The sequence below is a fragment of the Triturus cristatus genome, chromosome 1_1 (genome assembly GCF_964204655.1).
Source record: "Triturus cristatus chromosome 1_1, aTriCri1.1, whole genome shotgun sequence".
Lineage (NCBI taxonomy): Eukaryota > Metazoa > Chordata > Amphibia > Caudata > Salamandridae > Triturus > Triturus cristatus.
In genome coordinates, this window is record NC_140579.1 from 88228824 (window position 1) to 88253748 (window position 24925).

The following is a 24925-nucleotide window of genomic DNA, read 5'->3' on the forward strand; positions in this document are numbered from 1 at the left end:
CACGACCTTGTGTGTTCAGAGGTTTTCAGGCAACAATGAAAATAAAGAAGATAACTTTGGCGATTAAAGTTCCTGTTGGAGAGAGATAGAAGTTTCATCTAGTGGCTGTTTCCACTCATGCTGAAGTAGCGCAGAGGATTAAGATGCCTGCTGCAAAGAACATGCTCTTGTGTGTTCAGAGGTTTTCAGGCAACAGTAAAAATGTAAAGGTAAATTTGGCGATTAAAGTTCCTGTTGGAGAGAGATGGAAGTTTTATCTAGTGGCTGTTTCCACTCATGTTAAAGTAGCGCACAGGATTAACGTGCCTGCTGCACAGAACATTGAGTGTCTGTAAGTTTTTAGGCAACAATAAAAATGTAAAGTTAACTTTAATTAATGTTCCTGCTGGAGAGAGATGGAAGTTTTATCTAGTGGCTGTTTCCACTCATGCTAAAGTAGTGCAGAGGATTAAGATGCCTGCTGAAAAGAACATGTTCTTGTGTGTTCAGAGGTTATCAGGCAACAATAACAATGTAAAGGTAACTTTGGCGATTAAGGTTCCTGCAGGACGGAAATGAAAGTTTTATCTCATGACTGTTTCCACTGATGCTAAACGATCACAGAGGATTAAGATGCCTGCTGCAAAGAACATGTCCTTCTGTATCAAGTGGTTTTCAGGGGACAATAAAAATGTAAAGGTAACCTCGGCAATTAATGTTTCTGTGGTAGAGAGATCGGAAGTTTGATCTAGTGGCTGTTTCCACTCACGTTAAAGTAGCGCAGAGGATTAAGGTGCCTGCTGCAAAGAACCTTGTGTGTCTAAGTTTTTAGGCAACAATAAAAATATAAAGGTAACTTTTGCAATTAATGTTCCTGCTGGAGAGAGATGGAAGTTGTATCTAGTGGCTGTTTACACTCATGCTAAAGTAGTGCCGAGTATTAAGATGCCTGCTGCAAAGAACATGTCCTTGTGTGTTCATTCGTTTTCAGGCGACAATAATAATGTAAGGGGAACTTTGGCGATTAATGTTCCTGCTGGAGAGAGATGGGAGTTTAATTTAGTGGCTGTTTCCAGTGATGCTTACGTAGCGCAGAGAATTAAGATGCCTGCTGCAAAGAACACAACCTTGTGTTTCCAGAGGTTTTCAGGCAACAATAAAAATGTAAAGGTAGCTTTGGCGATTAAAGTTCCTGTTGGAGAGAGATAGAAGTTGTATCTAGTGGCTGTTTCCACTCATGCTGAAATAGCGCAGACGATTAAGATGCCTGCTGCGAAGAACATGTCCTTGTGTGTTCAAAGGTTTTTAGGCAACAATAAAAATGTAAAGGTAACTTTCTTAATTAATGTTCCTGCAGGATAGAAATAGAAGTTTTATCTAGTGGCTGTTTCCACTGATGCTAAAGGATCACAGAGGATTCAGATGCCTACTGCAAAGAACATGCCCTTGTGTGTTCAGAGGTTTTTAGGCAACAATAAAAATGTAAAGGTAACCTCGGCAATTAAAGTTTTTGTGGGGCAAAGATCAGAAGTTTTATCTATTGGCTGTTTCCACTCATGCTAAAGTAGCGCAGAGGATTAAGATGCCTGTTGCAAAGAACATGTCCTTGTGTGTTCAGAGGTATTCCGGCGACAATAAAAATGTAAGGGGAACTTTGGCGATTAACGATCCTGCTGGAGAGAGATGGAAGTTTTATCTAGTTGCTGTTTACACTCATGCTAAAGTAGTGCAGACAATTAAGATGCCTGCTGTAAAGAAAATGCTCTTGTGTGTTCATACGTTTTCAGGCGACAATAAAAATGTAAGGGAAAATTTGGCGATTAATGTTCCTGCTGCAGAGAGAGATAGGAGTTTAATTTAGTGGCTGTTTCCAGTGCTGCTGAAGTAGCGCAGAGGATTAAGATACCTGCTGCAAAGAACATGCTCTTGTGAGTTCATACGTTTTCAGGCGACAATAAAAATGTAAAGGTAACTTTTGCGATTAATATTCCTGTTGGAGAGAGATGGAAGTTTTATCTAGTGGCTGTTTACACTCATGCTAAAGTAGTGCAGAGGATTAAGATGCCTGCTGCAAAGAACATGTCCTTGTGTGTTCATTCGTTTTCAGGCGACAATAAAAATGTAAGGGGAACTTTGGCGATTAATGTTCCTGCTGGAGAGAGATAGGAGTTTTATCTAGTGGCTGTTTCCACTCATGTTAAAGTAGCGCACAGGATTAACGTGTCTGCTGCAAAGAACCTTGAGTGTCTGTAAGCTTTTAGACAACAATAAAAATGTAAAGGTAACTTTTGCGATTAATGTTCCTGCTGGAGAGAGATGGATTTTTTATCTAGTGGCTGTTTCCACTCATGCTAAAGTAGTGCAGAGGATTAAGATGCCTGCTGCAAAGAACAAGCTCTTGTGTGTTAAGAGGTTTTCCGGCAATAGTAAAATGTAAAGGTAACTTTGGCGATTAAGGCTCCTGCAGGACGGAAATGGAAGTTTTAGCTCTTGTGTGTTCAGAGGATTTCAGGCAACAGTAAAAATGTAAAGGTAACCTCTGCAATTAATGTTTCTGTGGGAGAGAGATTGGAAGCTTGATCTAGTAGCTGTTTCCACTCATTCTAAAGTAGGGCAGAGGATTAGGATGCCTGCTGCAAAGAACATGTCCTTGTGTGTTCAGAGGTTTATAGGCAACAATAAAAATCTCGGCAATTAATGTTTCTGTTGGAGAGAGATCGGAAGTTTGATCTAGTGGCTGTTTCCACTCATTCTAAAGTAGGGCAGAGGATTAAGATGCCTGCTGCAAAGAACATGTCCTTGTGTGTTCAGAGGTTTTCAGGCAACAATAAAAATGTAACGGTAACTTTTGCGATTAATGTTGCTGCTGGAGAGAGATGGGAGTTTTATCTAGTGGCTGTGTACACTCATGCTGAAGTAGCGCAGAGGATTAAGATGCATGTCTGCTGCAAAGAACATGTCCTTTTGTGTTCAGAGGTTTTCAGGCAACAATAAAAATGTAAAGGTAACTTTGGCGATTAATGTTACTGTTGGAGAGAGATGGGAGTTTTATCTAGAGCCTGTTTCCACTCACGCTGAAGTAGCACAGAGGATTAAGATGCCTGCTGCAAAGAACATGTCCTTGTGTGTTCATACGTTTTGAGGCGACAATAAAAATGTAAAGGTATCTTTGGCAATTAAGGTTCCTGCAGGACGGAAATTGAAGTTTTATCTAGTGGCTGATTCCACTGATGCTAAAGGATCACAGAGGATTCAGATGCCGACTGCAAAGAACATGTCCTTGTGTGTTCAGAGGTTTTTAGGCAACAATAAAAATGTACAGGTAACCTCGGCAATTAATGTTTTTGTGGGAGAGAGATTAGAAGTTTTATCTAGTGGCTGATTCCACTGATGCTAAAGTAGCGCAGAGGATTAAGACGCCTGCTGCAAAAAACATGTCCTTGTGTGTTCAGAGGTTTTCAGGCAACAATAAAAATGTAAAGGTAACTTTGGCGATTAATCTTACTGCTGGAGAGAGATGGGAGTTTTATCTAGTGGCTGTTTCCACTCATGTTAAAGTAGCGCAGAGGATTAAAGTGCCTGCTGCAAAGAACCTTTTGTGTCTGTACGTTATTAGGCAACAATAAAGATGTTAAGGTAACTTTGGTGATTAATGTTCCTGCTGGAGAGAGATGGAAGTTTTATCTAGTGGCTGTTTATACTCATGCTAAAGTAGTGCAGAGGAATTAAGATGCCTGCTTCAAAGAACATGTCCTTGTGTGTTCATACGTTTTCAGGCGACAATAAAAATGTAAGGGGAAATTTGGCGATTAATATTCCTGATGGAGAGAGATGGGAGCTTAATTTAGTGGCTGTTTCCAGTGATGCTGAAGTAGCGCAGAGGATTAAGATGCCTGCTGGAAAGAAAACGACCTTCTGTGTTCAGAGGTTTTCAGGCAACAATGAAAATAAAGAAGATAACTTTGGCGATTAAAGTTCCTGTTGCAGAGAGATAGAAGTTTCATCTAGTGGCTGGTTCCACTCATGCTGAAGTAGCGCAGAGGATTAAGATGCCTGCTGCAAAGAACATGCTCTTGTGTGTTCAGAGGTTTTCAGGCGAAAATAAAAATTTAAAGGCAACTTTGGAGATTAAAGTTCCTGTTGGAGAGAGATAGGAGTTTTATCTAGAGCCTGTTTCCACTCATGCTGAAGTAGCACAGAGGATTAAAATGCCTGCTGCAAAGAACATGTCCTTGTGTGTTCAGAAGTTTTCAGGCAACAATAAAAATGTAAAGGTAACTTTGGCGAATAAAATTCCTGCAGGACAGAAATGGAAGTTTTATCTAGTGGCTGTTTCCACTGATGCTAAAGGATCACAGAGGATTCAGATGCCTACTGCAAAGAACATGCCCTTGTGTGTTCAGAGGTTTTTAGGCAACAATAAAAATGTAAAGGTAACCTCGGCAATTAATGTTTTTGTGGGACAAAGATCAGAAGTTTTATCTAGTGGCTGTTTTCACTCATGCTAAAGTAGCACAGAGGATTAAGATGCCTGCTGCAAAGAACATGTCCTTGTGTGTTCAGAGGTATTCCGGCGACAATAAAAATGTAAGGGGAACTTTGGCGAATAATGTTCCTGCTGGAGAGAGATGGAAGTTTTATCTAGTTGCTGTTTACACTCATGCTAAAGTAGTGCAAACAATTAAGATGCCTGCTGTAAAGAACATGCTCTTGTGTGTTCATACGTTTTCAGGCGACAATAAAAATATAAGGGGAAATTTGGCGATTAATGTTCCTGCTGCAGAGAGAGATGGGAGTTTAATTTAGAGGCTGTTTCAGGTGCTGCTGAAGTAGCGCAGAGGATTAAGATACCTGCTGCAAAGAACATGCTCTTGTGAGTTCATACGCTTTCAGGCGACAATAAAAATGTAAAGGTAACTTTTGCGATTAATATTCCTGTTGGAGAGAGATGGAAGTTTTATCTAGTGGCTGTTTACACTCATGCTAAAGTAGTGCAGAGGATTAAGATGCCTGCTGCAAAGAACATGTCCTTGTGTGTTCATTCGTTTTCAGGCGACAATAAAAATGTAAGGGGAACTTTTGCGATTAATGTTCCTGCTGGAGAGAGATGGGAGTTTAATTTAGTGGCTGTTTCCAGTGATGCTAAAGTAGCGCAGAGGATTAAGATGCCTGCTGCAAAAAACACGACCTTGTGTTTTCAGAGGTTTTCAGGCAACAATAAAAATGTAAAGGTAGCTTTGGCGATTAAAGATCCTGTTGGAGAGAGATAGAAGTTCTATCTAGTGGCTGTTTCCACTCATGCTGAAGTAGCGCAGAGGATTAAGATACCTGCTGCAAAGAACATGCTCGTGTGTTCATAGGTATTCAGGTGACAATGAAAATGTAAAGGGAACTTTGGCGATTAATGTTCCTGCTGGAGGGAGATGGGAGTTTAATTTAGGGGCTGTTTCCAGTGATGCTAAAGTAGCGCAGAGGATTAAGATGCGCGTCTGCTGCAAAGAACATGTCCTTGTGTGTTCAGAGGTTTTCAGGAAACAATAAAAATGTAAAGGTAACTTTGGCGATTAATGTTACTGCTGGAGAGAGATGGGAGTTTTATCTAGTGGCTGTTTCCACTCATGTTAAAGTAGCGCACAGGATTAACGTGTCTGCTGCAAAGAACCTTGAGTGTCTGTAAGTTTTTAGGCAACAATAAAAATGTAAAGGTAACTTTGACGATTAATGTTCCTGCTGGAGAGAGATGGAAGTTTTATCTAGTGGCTGTTTCCACTCATGCTGAAGTAGCGCAGAGGATTAAGGTGCCTGCTGCAAAAAACATGCCCTTGTGTGTTGAGAGGTTTTTAGGCAACAATAAAAATGTAAATGTAACCTCGCCAATTAATGTTTTTGTGGGACAAAGATCAGAAGTTTTATCTATTGGCTGTTTCCACTCATGCTAAAGTAGCGCAGAGGATTAAGATGCCTGCTGCAAAGAATATGTCCTTGAGTGCTCAGAGGTATTCAGGCGACAATAAAAATGTAAGGGGAACTTTGGCGATTAATGTTCCTGCTGGAGAGAGGTGGAAGTTTAATTTAGTGGCTGTTTCTTGTGATGCTGAAGTAGCGCAGAGGATTAAGATACCTGCTGCAAAGAACATGCTCTTGTGTGTTCGTACGTTTTCAGGCGACAATAAAAATGTAAAGGGAACTTTGGCAATTAATGTTCCTGCTGGAGAGAGATGGGAGTTTAATTTAGTGGATGTTTCCAGTGATGCTAAAGTAGCGCAGAGGATTAAGATGCATGCCTGCTGCAAAGAACATGTCCTTGTGTGTTCAGAGGTTTTCAGGCAACAATAAAAATGTAAAGGTAACTGTGGGGATTAATGTTACTGCTGGAGAGAGATGGAAGTTTTGTCTAGTGGCTGTTTCCACTCATGTTAAAGTAGCACAGAGGATTAACGTGCCTGCTGCAAAGAACCTTGTGTGGCTGTAAGTTTTTAGGCAACAATAAAAATGTAAAGGTAACGTTGGCGAATAATGTTCCTGCTGGAGAGTGATGGAAGTTTAATTTAGTGGCTGTTTCCAGTGCTGCTGAAGTAGCGCAGAGGATTAAGATACCTGCTGCAAAGAACATGCTCTTGTGTGTTCATACGTTTCCAGGAGACAATAAAAATGTAAAGGTAACTTTTGTGATTAATATTCCTGTTGGAGAGAGATAGAAGTTGTATCTATTGGTTGTTTCCACTCATGCTGAAGTAGCGCAGAGGATTAAGATGCCTGCTGCTAAGAACATGTCCTTGTGTGTTCAGAGGTTTTTAGGCAACAATAAAAATGTAAAGGTAACTTTGGCAATTAATGTTCCTGCAGGACGGAAATGGAAGTTTTATCTAGTGGCTGTTTCCACTGATGCTAAAGGATCACAGAAGATTCACATGCCTACTGCAAAGAACATGTCCTTGTGTGTTCAGAGGTTTTTAGGCAACAATAAAAATGTAACGGTAACCTTAATGTTTTTGTGGGAGAGAGATCAGAAGATTTATCTAGTGGCTGTTTTCACTCATGCTAAAGTAGCGCAGAGGTTCAAGATGCCTGCTGCAAAAAACATGTCCTTGTGTGTTCAGAGGTTTTCAGGCAACAATAAAAATGTAAAGTTAACTTTGGGAAGTAATGTTCCTGCAGGAGTTTTATCCAGTGACTGTTTCCATTCAAGCTAAAGTTTCGCAGAGGATTAAGATGCCTGCTGCAAAGAAAATTTCCTTGTGTGTTCAGAGGTTTTCAGCCGACAATTCAAATGTAAAGTTAACCTTAGCAAATAATGTGTCTGCTGGTGAGAGATCAGAGTTTTGGCGATTAATGTTCCTGCTGGAGAGAGATGGGAGTTTAATTTAGTGGCTGTTTCCAGTGATGCTAAAGTAGCGCAGAGGATTAAGATGGTTGCTGCAAAGAACATGTTCTTGTGTGTCCTGAGATTTTGAGGCGACAATAAAAATGTAAAGTTAACTTTGGAGAAGTAATGTTCCTGCAGGAGACATATCGGAGTTTTATCCAGTGACTGTTTCCACTCAAGCTAAAGTTTTGCAGAGGATTAAGATGCTTGCTGCAAAGAACATTTCCTTGTGTGTTCAGAGGTTTTCAGCCGACAATACAAATGTAAAGTTAACCTTAGCAAATAATGTGTCTGCGGTAGAGAGATCAGAGTTTTTTCTAGTGGGTGTTTCCACTCATGCTAAAGTAGTACAGAGGATTAATATGCCTGCTGCAAAGAACATGTCCTTGTGTGTTCATACATTTTCAAGTGACAGTAAAAAGGTAAAGGGAACTTTGGCGATTAATGTTCCTGCTGGAGAGAGATGGGAGTTTAATTTAGTGGCTTATTCCAGTGATGCTAAAGTAGCGTAGAGGATTAAGATGCATGCCTGCTGCAAAGAACAAGTCCTTGTGTGTTCAGAGGTTTTCAGGCAACAATAAAAATGTAATGGTAACTTTGGCAATTAAGGTTCCTTCTGGAGAGAGATAGTAGAGTTTTATCTAGTGTGTGTTCCGACTCATGTTAAAGTGATGCAGAGGATTAAGATGCGTGCCTGCTGCAAAGAACATGTCCTTGCGTGTCCAGAGGATTTCAGGCAACAATAAAAATGTAAAGGTAACCTTGGCTATTAATGTTTCTGTGGGAGAGAGATAGGAAGTTTTATCTTGTGGCTGCTTCCACTCATGCTAAAGTAGCACAGAGGATTAAGATGCCTGCTGCAAAGAACATGTCCTTGTATGGTCTGAGGTTATCAAGCAATAATAAAAATGTAAAGTTAACTTTGGAAATTAATGTTCCTGCAGGAGACAGATCGGAGTTTTATCCAATGGCTGTTTTCACTTATGCTAAAGTTTCGCAGAGGATTAAGATGCCTGCTGCAAAGAACATTTGCTTGTGAGTTCAGAGGTTTTCAGGCGACAATAAAAATGTAAATGTAACTTTGACGATTAAGGTTCCTGCAGGAGTGAGAAGGAAGTTGTAGCTAGTGGCTGTATCCTTGAAGGAGTATGTGGGGATGTGTGCGGTCTACAGCGGAACTAGATTTCACTTTACTAAAAAGTGTTGGAGGAGTTTATCTGGTAATGGGGAGGGGGCATTTGTGAGGCAAACTGTGAGTGAGTCCAGAGTCCTTTTTTGGGGGGTAGAAATTGGTGTATTTATTGTACTTTATGGGGAACAGTAAATTTCATACATTAAAAAAAAAAAAAGTTGCTAGATCATTGCAATGAGTGACTATGGGTTCTGGGAAATTGCCGCCAATCGATGTGGTAAGGGATTTAACAATTTGGAAACACAAACAGTAGAGGTAACGACAGGCCGGTAGTTTTTTTGTTTTCAATCGATATTTTACTATTATAAACGTGTTTGATTGGTCCCTTATTGCCCTTCAATAGTTTGTAGACAAGCATTATTAATCTAATTACAATTGGGGATTTTTGTTGTAAAGATGCATATGCCACCCACATGGACCCCAGCACACTACCCGCATGCATCCCACCAACACACACCTTATAACAACACACCACACCATGCCACTGCCCCATGTCACTGCACTAGACACCAAGGGGCAGATTTATGTTTCCTGGCGCATCCCTGCAAATCAGCAGGAACACACCAGGAAAGACGCGTCACGCAAGTTTACCCTTGCGCCACCACAGATGCGCCGCATTTATAATACAGCGCATCATGGCACAAGGATCAACAGATAAGTGACGCATCTGATGGCGGAAGGGCGGCGCATTGCTGGAGTTGCAGCTCCAGCAAGGCTCGGGGGTGCCCTATTGTTACAATGCTGCGTCAATCCTTACGCCTGCTTCAAGCAGGCGCAGGGTTTTGACGCAGCATGGGCTCAAAAGTGACTGAGTGAAATCTACAAGATTTCACTCAGCCACTTTTAGGAGGCGTTCTTGCGACGGAACGCCCCCCCTGCACAGGTACACCTACTTCTGGCGCAGGGCTTTACAACGTGACGCATCTCCCAGATGCGTCACATTGTAAATACCCTGCAGCATGGCGCAGGATTTGCGCCGCCGCTGCGTCACAAAAGTGATGCAACGGCGGCGTAAATGAGGCGCCAAGTTTGTAGTACGGAGCACAGCAGCCACACTGCTCTACAACATACCTAAACACTTACAAGCTCCTAAAGGCGAGACCTGTTGGCTATGCCAATGCTGGTTTAATTCTGCAGAGACTTTATCATATGTTACATGATTTTAGGTGCAAGATTCACACGGCAAACATTGTCTGCCCTTGTTTTAAAAATGTACAAGGAAAAGAGATACAGAGTTTCAGGTGAGGCTTCTGGTTGTCATGGAAACAGGTGAGAGGGTCATTGTGAAGAAGGTCCTTTGGAATGTTGAGGTTTGAACTGTAGATGACAGTTGAGGGGGAGTCACTCTCACACCAGCCTCAGCTCCGCTCCTCCCCCAAGACAGAAGTACGGGAAGAGCCTCTGCGTGAAGGGCGCCCGCGGGAAGGAGTAGAGAAGCTCCATGGAGTCAGCATTGTACAGGGACAGCCGCCCCCCCTCGTAGTCCAGATACACCCCCAGCTTCAGGGGCTTCTCACGAGGGGACAGAGGGGTCCAAGGGGAGGTGAGAGCCCAGGACTGACCCCCACACCCCCTCACAGCCCAGACTCCCCCCTCAGGTGACCATGTGATGTCTCCCTTCCTGTTCACAGACTCTGCAGCGACCCCCACACGCCACCCTCCCACCTCCTGCAGCAGCTGCACCTCCCAGTAATGTCTGCCGGAGGTGAACCCCTCGCTCCCCAGCACACAGGGCCAGCTGTAGTAGGTGAATCTCTTGGGGGTGTCCGGCAGGGTCTGTGCTGTGTCTGTCCCTCTCACACGTCTCCCCCCCTCAGACAGGAGGAGCCGAGGATGAGCCGTGTCAGGATCCAGAGTCACCATCACTGCAGAGAAGAGATTCACAATTAGAGATTTAACGGCACAAAGAAAGGCTGTAATTACTGCTTCTGTTTTACATATGATTAATGTACACCACACCTGGAAGGAGCACGCGGCGCTAGAGAGCGCGGCACTAGACTGCTTACTACACTAAAGCGTGCGGCACTAGACTGCTCATAGCACTAAAGCCTGCAGCACTAGACTGCTCACTACACTAAAGCACACAGCACTAGACTGCTCACTACACTAAAGCGTGCGGCACTAGACTGCTCACTACACTAAAGCCCGTATTCATCCAGAGCACACACTACACCGAACAGCACTCTGCACTACATAGGACATTCTACTACACACTACACGCATCATACTACATTGCTTTACCACACATGACGCACACTACAATAGCAGAGAGTAACAGTAACTTAGATGGTCTGGTGTGACAGAGCTACTCCAAGGTTACTGTACTATTCAGTACTCTAATAGATAGTACAGAGTAACAGAGCTACAAGAAGGTAAACAGTACTAGTCAGTACAGTGCATTAGATAGCAGAGTGACAGAACCACTATAAGGAAACAGTACTAGTCAGTACACTAGTGAGAGAGCTACGAGAAGGAATACAGTACTAGTCAGTACACTGAATGAAATGGCACAGAGTAGCAGAGGTACTGAGAGTGTACTGTACTGGTCAGTACACTGCATTGGATGGCACAGAGTGACAGAGCTGCAACAAGGAAAACAGTACTAGTCAGTACCCTGGATTATATTGCACAGAGTGAGAGAGCTCCTAGAAATCATGCAGTACTAGTCAGTACACTGCATGGTATACATTACTGTACACTGCGTTAGATGGCACAGAGTGACAGAGCTACTCCAAGGCATACAGTACTATTCAGTAAACTGCATTGGATGGTGTAGCGTAAGACAGCTACTAGAAGGTATACAGTAATAGTCAGTACCCTGCACTAGATGGTACTGAGTGACAGAGCTCCTCCAGGGTATACTGTACTAGTCAGCACTCTATTATAGATAGTACAGAGTAACAGAGCTGCAACAAGGAAAACAGTACTAGTCAGTACACTGCATGAGATGGCACAGAGTAAGAGAGGTACTAAAAGTGTACTGTACTAGTCAATACACGGAATTAGATGGTACGGAGAGAAAGAGCTACTAGAAGGTATACAGTACTAGTCAGTACACTGCATTACCTGTCACAGAGTGACAGAGGTACCAGCAGTGTTCAGTACTAGTTAGTACACTCCATTCAATGGTAAACAGTAACAGAGCTACTACAAGGAAAGCAGTACTAGTGAGCGCACTGGATTAATTGTACAGAGTGAGAACGCTGCTAGAGGTAAACAGTACTATTCAGTACACTGCTTGAGATGGCAGAGCTACTCCAAGATATACAGTACTAGTCATTACACTGTATGCAGGTCACAGAGTGACAGAGGTACTGGAAGTGTACAGTACTAGTCAACACTCCATTAGATGGTACAGAGTGACGGACCTATTCCAAGGTATATTGTACTTGACAGTGCACCACATCAAATGATGAGAAGGGTGTTAGTACACAGGATATGACAAAAGTACGCATTGCGCATCTGGAGGGAGCGAATCCCAAAGAAAAACTATGGAGACTCGTTGTTTATCACCGGATTCTTTGGAAATTCTTTTTTCTCTAACTGAGGAACCAGAGGTATCTGACACCAGCCTATTTGCCAGTAGCGATGGCGGAGGCTCTTCCTCAAGTAATAGTAGCCGACAAGAGAAAGGCGCCATCTCTAAGAAACCCAAACAGACATCTGGGAAGAAAGTTCAAGAAAAACCCAGGTGATAATGAGGTTGAGGAGGAATTGGGTTGGGATTATTCAGCTGCACAACTGTTACCCCCTGAAGATGTAAATGGAAAAGAGAATCTATCAATTGGGAATCCAGGGGGTGAAATGGCGCAATCAAACGATAGAAAGGTGGATGAACCCTTCCTAGCTTTAATCTTGCAATCCCTGCGACTATTCCAGGATGATGTCAAGCACGGCTTGCCTCTAAAAAACTCCAAGGATCCATACGCAAGACTGGGACAATCTGTACTGATATCTCGGAGAAATTAAATATGGTAGAGACGCGTACTGAGGCATTAGAAAATACAGTTGACACGCTGAAGGTTCAGGATACATCGCAGGAGAGCACCCTGAATATGACCATAAAAGCACAGATAAAAATACAATACATTTCATTCGATTGAATTTTCCTTTCATGAAGGTAAAAAACTCTCATTGCTCTAAATAGAGTTAATAGAGGGTAGAGTTACTCATAAATTGCATGTGCATTACATTGTTATTTAATAAAATACCAATAAAAATGGGTGTGCAATACAAGAGCAATATTAGGCCTTAACAAATTTTCCAAGAAACCAAAGTTTGTGTTGCTAACATCACAGCCGTCACATGATCACAACTTTAAAAGAATATACAGATAAAAAAGGTACAAGATGCACATTTTAAGCTTAAAAAAAATGATAATAAAAATACGAAACCCAGTTGATAAGATATGATAAAATAATCAGGCAGAACCTATGGGCTCATCTTTAGGATTTCTCGACGTGCACACCACATGGAGAATAAAAAACGTCATATTGAGTGCACAATGGGCATGTGCGCGTCATATTTCAAAATCCTAAAAACCTCAGCACAGTGCTTAGATCCCAGATTTCTGTATAATGAAATGAAATGAAAAATAAAGGTATATATAGCGCAACTGTCACTCCTGACGGAGCCTCCTGGCGCTTATAGGTAACGTTATTAGCTGATTACTGTGCAGTCTAAATGAAGGCAAGGCAGGTGGTATCTGATAAACCAAAGATCCAAGTCTTCAGGGCCCGTCTAAACAGATCTTCCTGTTGGATTGCCCTCAGTTCCTTTGGCATATGATTCCAAGCTTTTGCTCCCAGTATCGTTGCCGACTTCCCTCCTTTTGATGATAGTTTAAACCTACCTATTGTTAACAGATTGGCCGAATTAGATCGTAATTAGCTGTAATAGCCATAGGTGTCTCACCTTCTTATACCCTTGACAGAAAAATATTACATGATATTCCGTCTCCGCTGCATTGCTACATGCCGGACATCCCAAATTGGATGAACCCGCTCATTTATTTGTGAAAGCACGAAACGGGAGCACCCCATGCCTAAACTGCAGGTATAACTTCTTGGCAAGAGCCAGCTGGATATCGTCCAGGCAGGATCTAATCTGTACTGTTTTTTTATCTCTAAAAACACTGCAATTAATGAGCACAGTTGCAGAACTCCCCTGTATCCGGGTAAGTTTGTGCTCCCTGTAGCTCTCTATCAGGTCCTTCCTAGATATTATCAGGCAGACAGGCAGATTTCTGCATTGTTCCACAAATTACCCCTTCTTATGGCCGCAAAAGTATTCTTGATGAAGGCCAGGCATGGTAGTTTGCTTGCATCCTGTAAGCTCAACACTTCGCTCAGCTCTTCCCTGTGTACAGCCAGTTCTGGGGTACTCCACACACATCGCCAGAATAAAAGTGGTCTAAGAGTGTCTGCAATTGGACTAATCCCAAGGTCCATACGAAGGGGTGTAAGCGGGGAGCTTGGGGGAAGACCCAACAATTACATGGCAAAGGAATTCTCAATTTTCTCTATAGAGCCAGATGGACGGTGACCCCATATATCAGCCCCATACAGGGCAGGACCCCTAGCTTGTGCTTTGTAGATTTCCACCACCGGCCCAACAGATTTATGGATACAACTTCTGCATACCTTTGTCAGTTCCCCCGTTGTCTGGGCCAGCTTTAACTTTGCTTTCTCGATTTGGGCACCCAAGTCCATTTTTTCACTGAGCGTGATTCCAAGATATTCAAAGACGGTCACCCTCTCAAGGGGTTTCCCATCTAGGCAAGGATTAGACCGAACACTATTACCTGCATTAAATACCATGCATTTGGTTTTCTGCAAATTGATCTCCAACCCCCTATTTTTGCAAAAAACATAAAGCTGTCTCAGGCTCTCTGACTTCCCATAGGTGACTTTGAGAGCAGAAGGGTGTCATCGGTGATCATCATGGCAGGTTCTTCACGGTCCGCCAGCTTAGGGGCATCAGTATCCTTAACAGCAATCAAAGCCTCAACTAGGCCATTAATAAAAAGGCAAAAAAGGGTCGGGCCAAGACGCAGCCTTGGCGTACACCTCTGTCTACAGGTATGGGGGCTGTAAGTTCACCATTTCTGCCGTACCTAATTTGGGCAAAATTGCCTTCATGCAGTCATTTCAGCTGGTGGCAAAGTTAAGGTGGAGCCCCAAATTCCAATAAAACAGACCACAGTTTGTCCCTCGACACCAAGTCAGATGCAGATAGATCCACAAAAATTAGCTGGAGGCTGCCACCCTCTATACACACTGACTTCCAATGTAATAGTTGTTACCCAAACATTTGATCTATTGTGGACATCTTCGCTGTGAACCCGGCTGAAAGGTTCCCTACCCGAACTTTCTCACTGGGATTGGGACAAGGAAGTGCAATGTGTCCATCGATTTCCCTTATCACCTGCCAGGCACTCGTCCAGTGAGCGGGCGCTGCCCCGTGCTATATTGGTTTATTTTGGAAATGTTTTGTTACGCCAGGCTGTGTATGACCTTGCCAGACCTAATGCTGAAAGAAGTTTGAGGGTTTCTCCTTTTTTGCCAAACCAGATTTCGCACACGCTGCAGTTGAGAGGAGATCAAAGCGGTACAAAAGGGGGTGGTGATGGACGGAGCATCAGAACCAATCAAACACTCAGGAGATGGCGGCTTAGACAGTTTACAACCCCTCTCCAGACAGCAGTATTTTTGCAAAATCCAGCTAGGCTGAAAGTCGCCTTTCAGGGTCAGAATATTAGCTTCACTTCTATAATCCAAGCCCAGAAGCTACTGGATGATATCTTAGCAGTGGCCATCTGTGCTAAAAAATAAGTCTGTAACATGCGAGGGAAAGCGCTAGATAGAGGCTGGAGATTCCCCTTTATGGGAGGGCTGTATTTTTTTAATGTATATTTGATCACTGGTGGGGGAGAGAGGTGGAGGGAGAAGAGGAGTGGTCCAGACGTCCTCGCGCAGGCTCATGGTTGAGCCTCATTGCCTAGGTTGTGGCTAGGGCGGGGGGGCGGGGGCGGGGAAAGGGAGGGGGAATGGGATCCTCAGAGGGGTGATAAAAGGGGCTGGTTCAATAGGGTTTTTGTCACATTTATCACATTTGTCACATTAGATGAAAAGAGTGCGGGATCGGTGTGGTGGGATTGCTGTACAGCGATGCGGTGCCAGAATATGGTTAATGTTATAAGCCGACATGGGCAGACTTAGAATCGCAACTATCAACATCTGTGGTCTCAATGTCATCAAGAAAAGGCCGAGGGTAGCGGTTGGGTTACAAGCATTTGTTGCAAATATTATTTGCCTCCAAGAGACACATATCGATGGATCACAATTGCATGTATTAAAAACACAGGGGTATAGGGTGGTTAGTGCAACAACGCAGGGGGCCAGGGTTCGGGGCGTTGCTATATTGGCTAACGGAGGCGGGATCCAATGCACACGGTCATGTCTGATAAGTTTGGCCGGTGGGCGATTACTGAATGTCAATATAGTATGGGTAAGAAACTGACACTATGTACAGTATATGGATGTAATAGCGACGATCCTGGTGTATTCAATACTATCTCCAGTGAACTCGCGCATTGGCCTCTTCCACTTATTCTGTGCAGGGACTATATTATTAACTTACCCAGTGATTGGTCTCTGGAGGCCGGATGGAGATATACGGGTAGGAAACCAAATGCGTTTCAGGCATTAAGGAATCTATGCCAGACCCATGGTCCGATTGATTGCTGGCACCTGATCAAACCAAATGACCCAGGGTACACTTATTCTTCTAACGCGCATATGACTCATGCTAGACTGGACTACATGTTTCTTTCAAATACGCTGCGCTCGAAATATCATATAAAAGCTACCGCGGGTACTATCAGACCATAACCCGTTGATCCTCGATTTAGAATTGGAATTATCCAGGCCAAACTTAAGATCATGGACATTAGAGAGCTCAATGCTACTAAATGAGGAATATTGTATACACATGAGACAATGGATCCCAATGTTCGCGGAGGATAATACGGGGAGTACATCCATTGGGGTGGCTTGGGATGCTTTGAAAGCAGGTATTAGGGGAGAAACATTGAGGTATTCCTTAAATCCTAACAAATGTGCCAAGCAAACAATGAAGGCTCTTCAGGATAATTTAGGGGCGGCAGACGAAGGTTTGGTAAGGGCTGAGGGACGGGATCTGGAGGTAGAACAACGGCAGGTGGCGATGGATAAATCCGCCATCACTGATATTCTGGAGTAATGAGTACAGCAACAACCCAAAAAGAAACAGTTTATGAGTTTAGCGAGCAGATTGGTCACCATTTGGCAGTTCGTACCAGGCAGCAAATAACATCTAACAGAATCCGAGAAATTAATGACCCTGTGCTAGGGCGGATTACCAACCCAGATTTAATTCTATACTACTTCCCGTCACCTAAAAGGAATTGTAAATAAATTATTTGTACATATTTTCAATGGTTGACGGCCTCCAGGATCATGGTCTTTGGCTAAAATAGTGGTTTTCTGAAAAAAGATTAAATCTCCCTTACAATTGGGCTCCTACCATCCTATTACCTTGATTAACGACGCCTCTAAAATCTATTCAAAGTTATTGGCCATCCGACTTGCGCCAATATTTCATAAGGTTATCTCGGAGCGCCCACATAGGTTTGTTCCCGGGAGATCTACAATTGACCATGTCCAGAGAGTTATCGCACTATTTGATATCACCAATGTTGCAGGAGACCCTATGGCTCTTATCCAATTGGATGCAGAAAAAGCTTTTGATAGGGTCTCCTCCCAATGTCTATGGACGGCCATGTCTAGAATTGGTATTAGGGATGGTTTTATTCAAGCGGTCAAAACATTATACGTCGAACCATCAGCGGTAGAAATAGTGAATGGTACGCTCTTTGAAAAAAAAATTATTTCCCGGGGGACCAGGCGGGTTGCCCTTGCTCCCCTCTTTTCTTTGCAGTGTGCATTGATCCTTTTATCCGCAAGTTAGAAAATAATGTGCTAATACCGGCAATATGGTCACAGAACTGGGACACTAAAACATTGGCCTACGCAGACGATATTGTCCTTGTTACATCAGATCCATAATTCTGCCATAAAGGTCATCGAAGATGCGGCGGAGCGCTTCGGGCATATCTCTGGATATGCTCTGAATCAAGATAAGACGCAGCTTGTGCTTAATGATAAAGTCAAGATGATGGACAACCGTAGTCGAAAAGGCCACGTATTAGTATAACCTCCAGGTTGGATAATGTGGTCAAGGACAATATGGAGCCTCTAACGGAGAATATTAAAAAAGCTCTCGCAAGGTTAAATAACCTACATTTATCCATAGGGGGTAGGTGTGATGTAATAAAAATGCTCTTTTTCCTGAAATGTTTATATCTTTTTAGGGCCATCTGTTTAGAATTCACTCATCAATGGTTTAAAGCAATAGAAGATATATTCTCCCAGTTTATATGGGCATATTCGCGACCTCGCCGAGCCCTTAGGTTTCTCATCCTACCGAGGGACAGGGGGGTGGTTTGGCTCCCCCGAACCTGAAACTATACTATTGGGCCTCCACACTGATATATAGTCGCGAGCTGCTCAGGACGAATGCAGGTTTCTTCTCCGTTTGAACTGATTTTGGGGCGAGAGACGGGAGGATGTTTTTGGCGACAACAATACAACAGTTATTACAAAGAAGTTTGCTTTAAAACTCATTCTAGTGCCTTTACAGTATAGAGTGTTATACATAGAACCATGGGAATAGGTATATTTTATTAGATGACACAGAGTGGCAGATCTACTCCAAGGTATACAGTACTAGTCGGTACACTGCATTAGATGGTACAGAGTGGCAGAGCTACTAGAAGTTATACTGTACTAGTCAGTAGACTGCATTAGTTGGAATAGAGTAACTGACAGCTACTCTAAGGTATACTGTAGTAGTCAGTACACTATTTTAGATGAAATATAGTTCCAGAGCTACTAGAAGGTATAATTTACTAGTCAGTACACTGTATTGGATGTAATCGAGCAACAGAGCTACTAGAACATACACTGTACTAGTCAGTACACTGCATTAGATGGTACAGAGTGACAGAGCTACTGAAAGGCATACTGTAGTAGTCAGTAGACTGAATTCGATGGCACAGAATTACAGAGGTACTAGAAGGTATTCTGCACTTGTCAGTACACTGTATTAGATGGCACAGGGTAACAGAGCTTCTAGAAAATACACTGTACTAGTCAATACACTGTATTAGATGGTAAGGAGTGGCAGAGCTAGTCCAAGGTATACTGTCCTGATCAGTACACGGCATTAGATGGTACAGAGTGTCAGAGCTACTCGAAGGTCTACTGTACTAGTAAGTACACTATGTTCGATGGTACAGAGTGGTAGAGCTACCCCAAGGTATACTGTACTAGTCAGTACACTGCATTAGATGGTACAGAGTAAATTAGCTACTTCAATGTATACTGTACTAGTGAGCACACAGTATCAGATGCTACTAGAAGGTATACTGTACTAGTCAGTACACTGCATTAGATGGTACAGAGTGACAGAGCTACTGAAAGGCATACTGTAGTAGTCAGTAGACTGAATTAGATGGCACAGAATTACAGAGGTACTAGAAGGTATTCTGTACTTGTCAGTACACTGTATTAGATGGTACAGGGTAACAGAGCTTCTAGAAGATACACTGTACTAGTCAATACACTGTATTAGATGGTAAGGAGTGGCAGAGCTAGTCCAAGGTATACTGTCCTGATCAGTACACGGCATTAGATGGTACAGAGTGTCAGAGCTACTCGAAGGTCTACTGTACTAGTAAGTACACTATGTTTGATGGTACAGAGTGGTAGAGCTACCCCAAGGTATACTGTACTAGTCAGTACACTGCATTAGATGGTACAGAGTAAATTAGCTACTTCCATGTATACTGTACTAGAGAGCACACAGTATCAGATGGTGCAGAATGACAGTGCTTCTAGAGGGTACACTGTACTAGTTTAGTGGCCCAGGTAGACACCGTCCTTTAGGGATGCTTCGATTGGTTGGCATTAGTCGAATTAATGAGTGTAGATACAGATGATATTCCAGGTGTAAGGCCACAGCAGGTAAACTCATGCACAGATACCGCTCTGCACATCTTGCTGGTGGTCCCCGTGTCTTTTAGATTCCCACAGACTTTGCAGACAGCCTTCGGCTTTAGCTGTCCACAGACGCCGCCTCCTATTCCTACTAGACCTCAGCCAGGATTTGGGGGTCACAGTTAAGGTTCTGATCAGAAGTGTTGTAGACGAAAGACATTTGGTTGTGACGTAAAGGCCGGAGAGCTGAGGTCCATCTCTTGGGATGTCCAATCTCAGGTCCATGTTCCCAGGGCCCATGTCTAGCCTTAGGAATGTCTGAGAGGGAATAAACATTCCTACCGCAGGTCAGTGCAGCCGGAGAGAGGATCATTTTAATCTGATTAACTTCCAGCAGGGACCGGTCCCAGGCCTGAGCTAAGCTCTAGTGAAGTCAAGACTACAGTGTTGTGTGGGAGGGTTTTCACGTTTTCCCAATACATTTATTTAAAACTCCAAGTATTTAGGGAAATAAACCACTGTACTAATTTGGCAAAAAAGTGAAGTTCCTGCCCAACTGGTATTCCAGGTGACAGTATTACCACATGCATTATTACCACATGCAGTATGGCCATGTGCAGCATAACCACATGCAGGATTACCACATGCAGTATAGCCACATCCAACATAACCACATGCAGCATAGCCACATGCAGTATTACCACATGCAGCATAGTTACATACAGGATTACCACATGCAGTATAACCACATACAGTATTACCACATACAGTATTACCACATACAGTATTACCACATACAGAATTACCACATACAGAATTACCACATACAGAATTACCACATACAGTATTACCACATGCGTTTCCACTCAACCAGATATTACTGGGGACACATTCCACTTTGGCTGAAATTACAGAAATTATAGCAGGAAAACGACAAATAGTGTTAAAACGACAAATAGTGTTCAGGAATTATCTGCAGAAATCTGGGCAGCAGTACTCTACTGTTGTCTGGTGTTGTGTGCGTGCATGCATGGCATGAGTGCATATGTGCGTGACGCGACGGGCCTAACTGCAAGTGCAGGGTGTGAGTGTGGACTGTGAGGGAAGATCTCATGAATTATGAGCGTGCAATAGGTCAGTGTAGGGTCACAAGCGAGGTCAGAGTAGGTTCATGAGCTAGGTCAGTGTAGCTGCATGCACTAGGTCAGTGTAGACGTATGTGTTAGGTCAGTGTCAGTGCATGCTCTAGGTCAGTGTAGGTGCATGCACTAGGTCAGTGTAAGTGCATGCGCTAGGTCAGTGTGAGTGCATGCGCTAGGTCAGTGTAGACGCATGCGATAGGTCAGTGTAGACGCATGCGCTAGGTCAGTGTAGGTGCATGCGCTAGGTCAGTGTGAGTGCATGCACTAGGTCAGTGTAGGCGCATGCGCTAAGTCAGTGTAGGTGCATGCACTAGTGTAGGTGCATGCACTAGGTCAGTGTAGGTGCATGTGCTAGATCAGTGTAGGTGCACGCTCTAGGTCAGTGTAGGTGCATGCGCTAGGTCAGTGTAGGTGCATACGCTAGGTCAGAGTAGGTGCATGCGCTAGGTCAGTGTAGGTGCATGTGCTAGGTCAGTGTAGACGCATGCGCTAAGTCAGTGTAGGTGCACGCACTAGGTCAGTGTAGGTGCACGCTCTGGGTCAGTGTAAGTGCACGCTCTGGGTCAGTGTAGGTGCACGCTCTGGGTCAGTGTAGGTGCATGCTCTGGGTCAGTGTAGGTGCATGTGCTAGGTCACTGTAGGTGCATGCGCTAGGTCAGTGTAGGTGCATGCGCTAGGTCAGTGTAGGTGCATGCGCTAGGTCAGTGTAGGTGCATGCGCTAGGTCAGTGTAGGTGCATGCTCTAGGTCAGTGTAGGTGCATGCACTAGGTCAGTGTAGGTGCATGCACTAGGTCAGTGTAGGTGCATGCACTAGGTCAGTGTAGGTGCATGCGCTAGGTTAGTGTGAGTGCATGCGCTAGGTCAGTGTAGACGCATGCGCTAGGTCAGTGTAGGTGCATGCGCTAGGTCAGTGTAGGTGCATGCGCTAGGTCAGTGTAGACACATGCGCTAAGTCAGTGTAGGTGCATGCACTAGTGTAGGTGCATGCACTAGGTCAGTGTAGGTGCATGCGCTAGGTCAGTGTAGGTGCATGCACTAGGTCAGTGTAGGTGCACACACTAGGTCAGTATAAGTGCATGCACTAGGTCAGTGTAGGTGCATGCGCTGGGTCAGTGTAGGTGCATGTGCTAGGTCAGTGTAGGTGCATGCACTAGGTCAGTGTAGATGCATGGGCTAAGTCAGTGTAGATGCATGCGCTAAGTCAGTGTAGGTGCATGCACTAGGTCAGTGTAGGTGCATGCACTAGTGTAGGTGCATGCACTAGGTCAGTGTAGGTGCATGCGCTAGGTCAGTGTAGGTGCACGCACTAGGTCAGTGTAGGTGCACGCACTAGGTCAGTGTAGGTGCACACACTAGGTCAGTGTAGGTGCACACACTAGGTCAGTGTAGGTGCACACACTAGGTCAGTGTAGGTGCACACACTAGGTCAGTGTAGGTGCACACACTAGGTCAGTGTAGGTGCACGCGCTAGGTCAGTGTAGGTGCATGCGCTAGGTCAGTGTAGGTGCATGCGGTAGGTCAGTGTAGGTGCATGCGCTAGGTCAGTGTAGGTGCATGCGCTAGGTCAGTGTAGGTGCATGCATTAGGTCAGTGTAGGTACATGCACTAAGTCAGTGTAGATGCATGCACTACATCAGTGTAGACACATGCGCTAAGTCAGTGTAGGTGCATGCGCTAGGTCAGTGTAGGTGCATGCGCTAGGTCAGTGTAGACACATGCACTAAGTCAGTGTAGGTGCATGCACTAGTGTAGGTGCATGCACTAGGTCAGTGTAGGTGCATGCGCTAGGTCAGTGTAGGTGCATGCGCTAGGTCAGTGTAGGTGCATGCACTAGGTCAGTGTAGGTGCACACACTAGGTCAGTATAGGTGCATGCACTAGGTCAGTGTAGGTGCATGCACTAGGTCAGTGTAGGTGCATGCACTGGGTCAGTGTAGGTGCATGCGCTAGGTCAGTGTAGGTGCATGCACTAGGTCAGTGTAGGTGCATGCACTAGGTCAGTGTAGGTGCATGCACTAGGTCAGTGTAGGTGCATGCACTAGGTCAGTGTAAGTGCACACACTAGGTCAGTGTAGGTGCATGCGCTGGGTCAGTGTAGGTGCATGTGCTAGGTCAGTGTAGGTGCATGCACTAGGTCAGTGAAGACGCATGCGCTAAGTCAGTGTAGGTGCATGCTCTAGGTCAGTGTAGGTGCACACACTAGGTCAGTATAGGTACATGCACTAGGTCAGTGTAGGTGCATGCGCTGGGTCAGTGTAGGTGCATGTGCTAGGTCAGTGTAGGTGCATGCACTAGGTCAGTGTAGATGCATGCGCTAAGTCAGTGTAGATGCATGCTCTATGTCAGTGTAGGTGCATGCACTAGGTCAGTGTAGGTGCATGCACTAGGTCAGTGTAGGTGCATGCACTAGGTCAGTGTAAGTGCATGCACTAGGTCAGTGTAAGTGCATGCACTAGGTCAGTGTAAGTGCATGCGCTAGGTTAGTGTGAGTGCATGCGCTAGGTTAGTGTGAGTGCATGCGCTAAGTCAGTGTAGACGCATCCGCTAGGTCAGTGTAGACGCATGCGCTACGTCAGTGTAGGTGCATGCGCTAGGTCAGTGTAGGTGCATGCGCTAAGTCAGTGTAGGTGCAGGCCCTAAGTCAGTGTAGGTGCATGCACTAGGTCAGTGTAGGTGCATGCACTAGGTCAGTGTAGGTGCATGCACTAGGTCAGTGTAGGTGTATGCGCTAGGTCAGTGTAGGTGCATGCACTAGGTCAGTGTAGGTGCATGCACTAGGTCAGTGTAGGTACATGCACTAGGTCAGTGTAGGTGCATGCACTAGGTCAGTGTAGGTGCATGCACTAGGTCAGTGTAGGTGCATGCACTAGGTCAGTGTAGGTGCATGCACTAGGTCAGTGTAGGTGCATGCACTAGGTCAGTGAAGACGCATGCGCTAAGTCAGTGTAGGTGCATGCTCTAGGTCAGTGTAGGTGCACACACTAGGTCAGTATAGGTACATGCACTAGGTCAGTGTAGGTGCATGCGCTGGGTCAGTGTAGGTGCATGTGCTAGGTCAGTGTAGGTGCATGCACTAGGTCAGTGTAGATGCATGCGCTAAGTCAGTGTAGATGCATGCTCTATGTCAGTGTAGGTGCATGCACTAGGTCAGTGTAGGTGCATGCACTAGGTCAGTGTAGGTGCATGCACTAGGTCAGTGTAAGTGCATGCACTAGGTCAGTGTAAGTGCATGCACTAGGTCAGTGTAAGTGCATGCGCTAGGTTAGTGTGAGTGCATGCGCTAAGTCAGTGTAGACGCATCCGCTAGGTCAGTGTAGACGCATGCGCTAGGTCAGTGTAGGTGCATGCGCTAGGTCAGTGTAGGTGCATGCGCTAAGTCAGTGTAGGTGCATGCGCTAAGTCAGTGTAGGTGCATGCGCTAAGTCAGTGTAGGTGCATGCACTAGGTCAGTGTAGGTGCATGCACTAGGTCAGTGTAGGTGCATGTGCTAGGTCAGTGTAGGTGTATGCACTAGGTCAGTGTAGGTGCATGCACTAGGTCAGTGTAGGTGCATGCACTAGGTCAGTGTAGGTGCATGCACTAGGTCAGTGTAGGTGCATGCACTAGGTCAGTGTAGGTGCATGCACTAGGTCAGTGTAGGTGCATGCACTAGGTCAGTGTAGGTGCATGTACTAGGTCAGAGTAGATGCTTGCGCTCGGATAGTGTGAGTGCATGCATTAAGTAGGTGCAGATGCAGGCACTAGCTCAGTGTAGATGCATGTGTTAGGTCAGTGTAGTTGCATGAGCTGGTTCAGTATAGATGCATGCACTAGGTCAGTGTAGATGCACACGCTAGGTCAGTGTAAGTTTATGCACTAGGTCAGAGTAGATGCTTGCGCTAGGTTAGTGTGAATGCATGCATTAAGTAAGTGCAGGTGCATGCTCTAGGTCAGTGTAGGTGCATGCACTAGATCAGTGTAGGTGCATGCACTAGGTCAGTGTAGGTGCATGCGCTAGGTCAGTGTAGGTGCATGCGCTAGGTCAGTGTAGGTGCATGCACTACGTCAGTGTAGACACATGTGCTAAGTCAGTGTAGGAGCATGCACTAGGTCAGTGTAGGTGCATGTACTAGGTCAGTGTAGGTGTATGCGCTAGGTCAGTGTAGGT

At 44.6% G+C, this 24925-nt stretch overlaps 1 protein-coding gene across 1 annotated transcript in view; it reads right to left on the reverse strand.

Annotated features, from left to right (window-relative positions):
* Positions 1–9642: 9642 nt before the first annotated feature.
* The window catches only part of LOC146869558 (E3 ubiquitin-protein ligase TRIM39-like), a 183008-nt gene continuing 167725 nt past the window's right edge, over positions 9643–24925 (reverse strand). Inside the window, exon 6 of the mRNA XM_085606123.1 lies at positions 9643–10402. Coding sequence (XP_085462249.1) covers positions 9885–10402 — 518 coding nt within the window. The 3' untranslated portion in view covers positions 9643–9884. The remainder of the gene's footprint in view (positions 10403–24925) is intronic.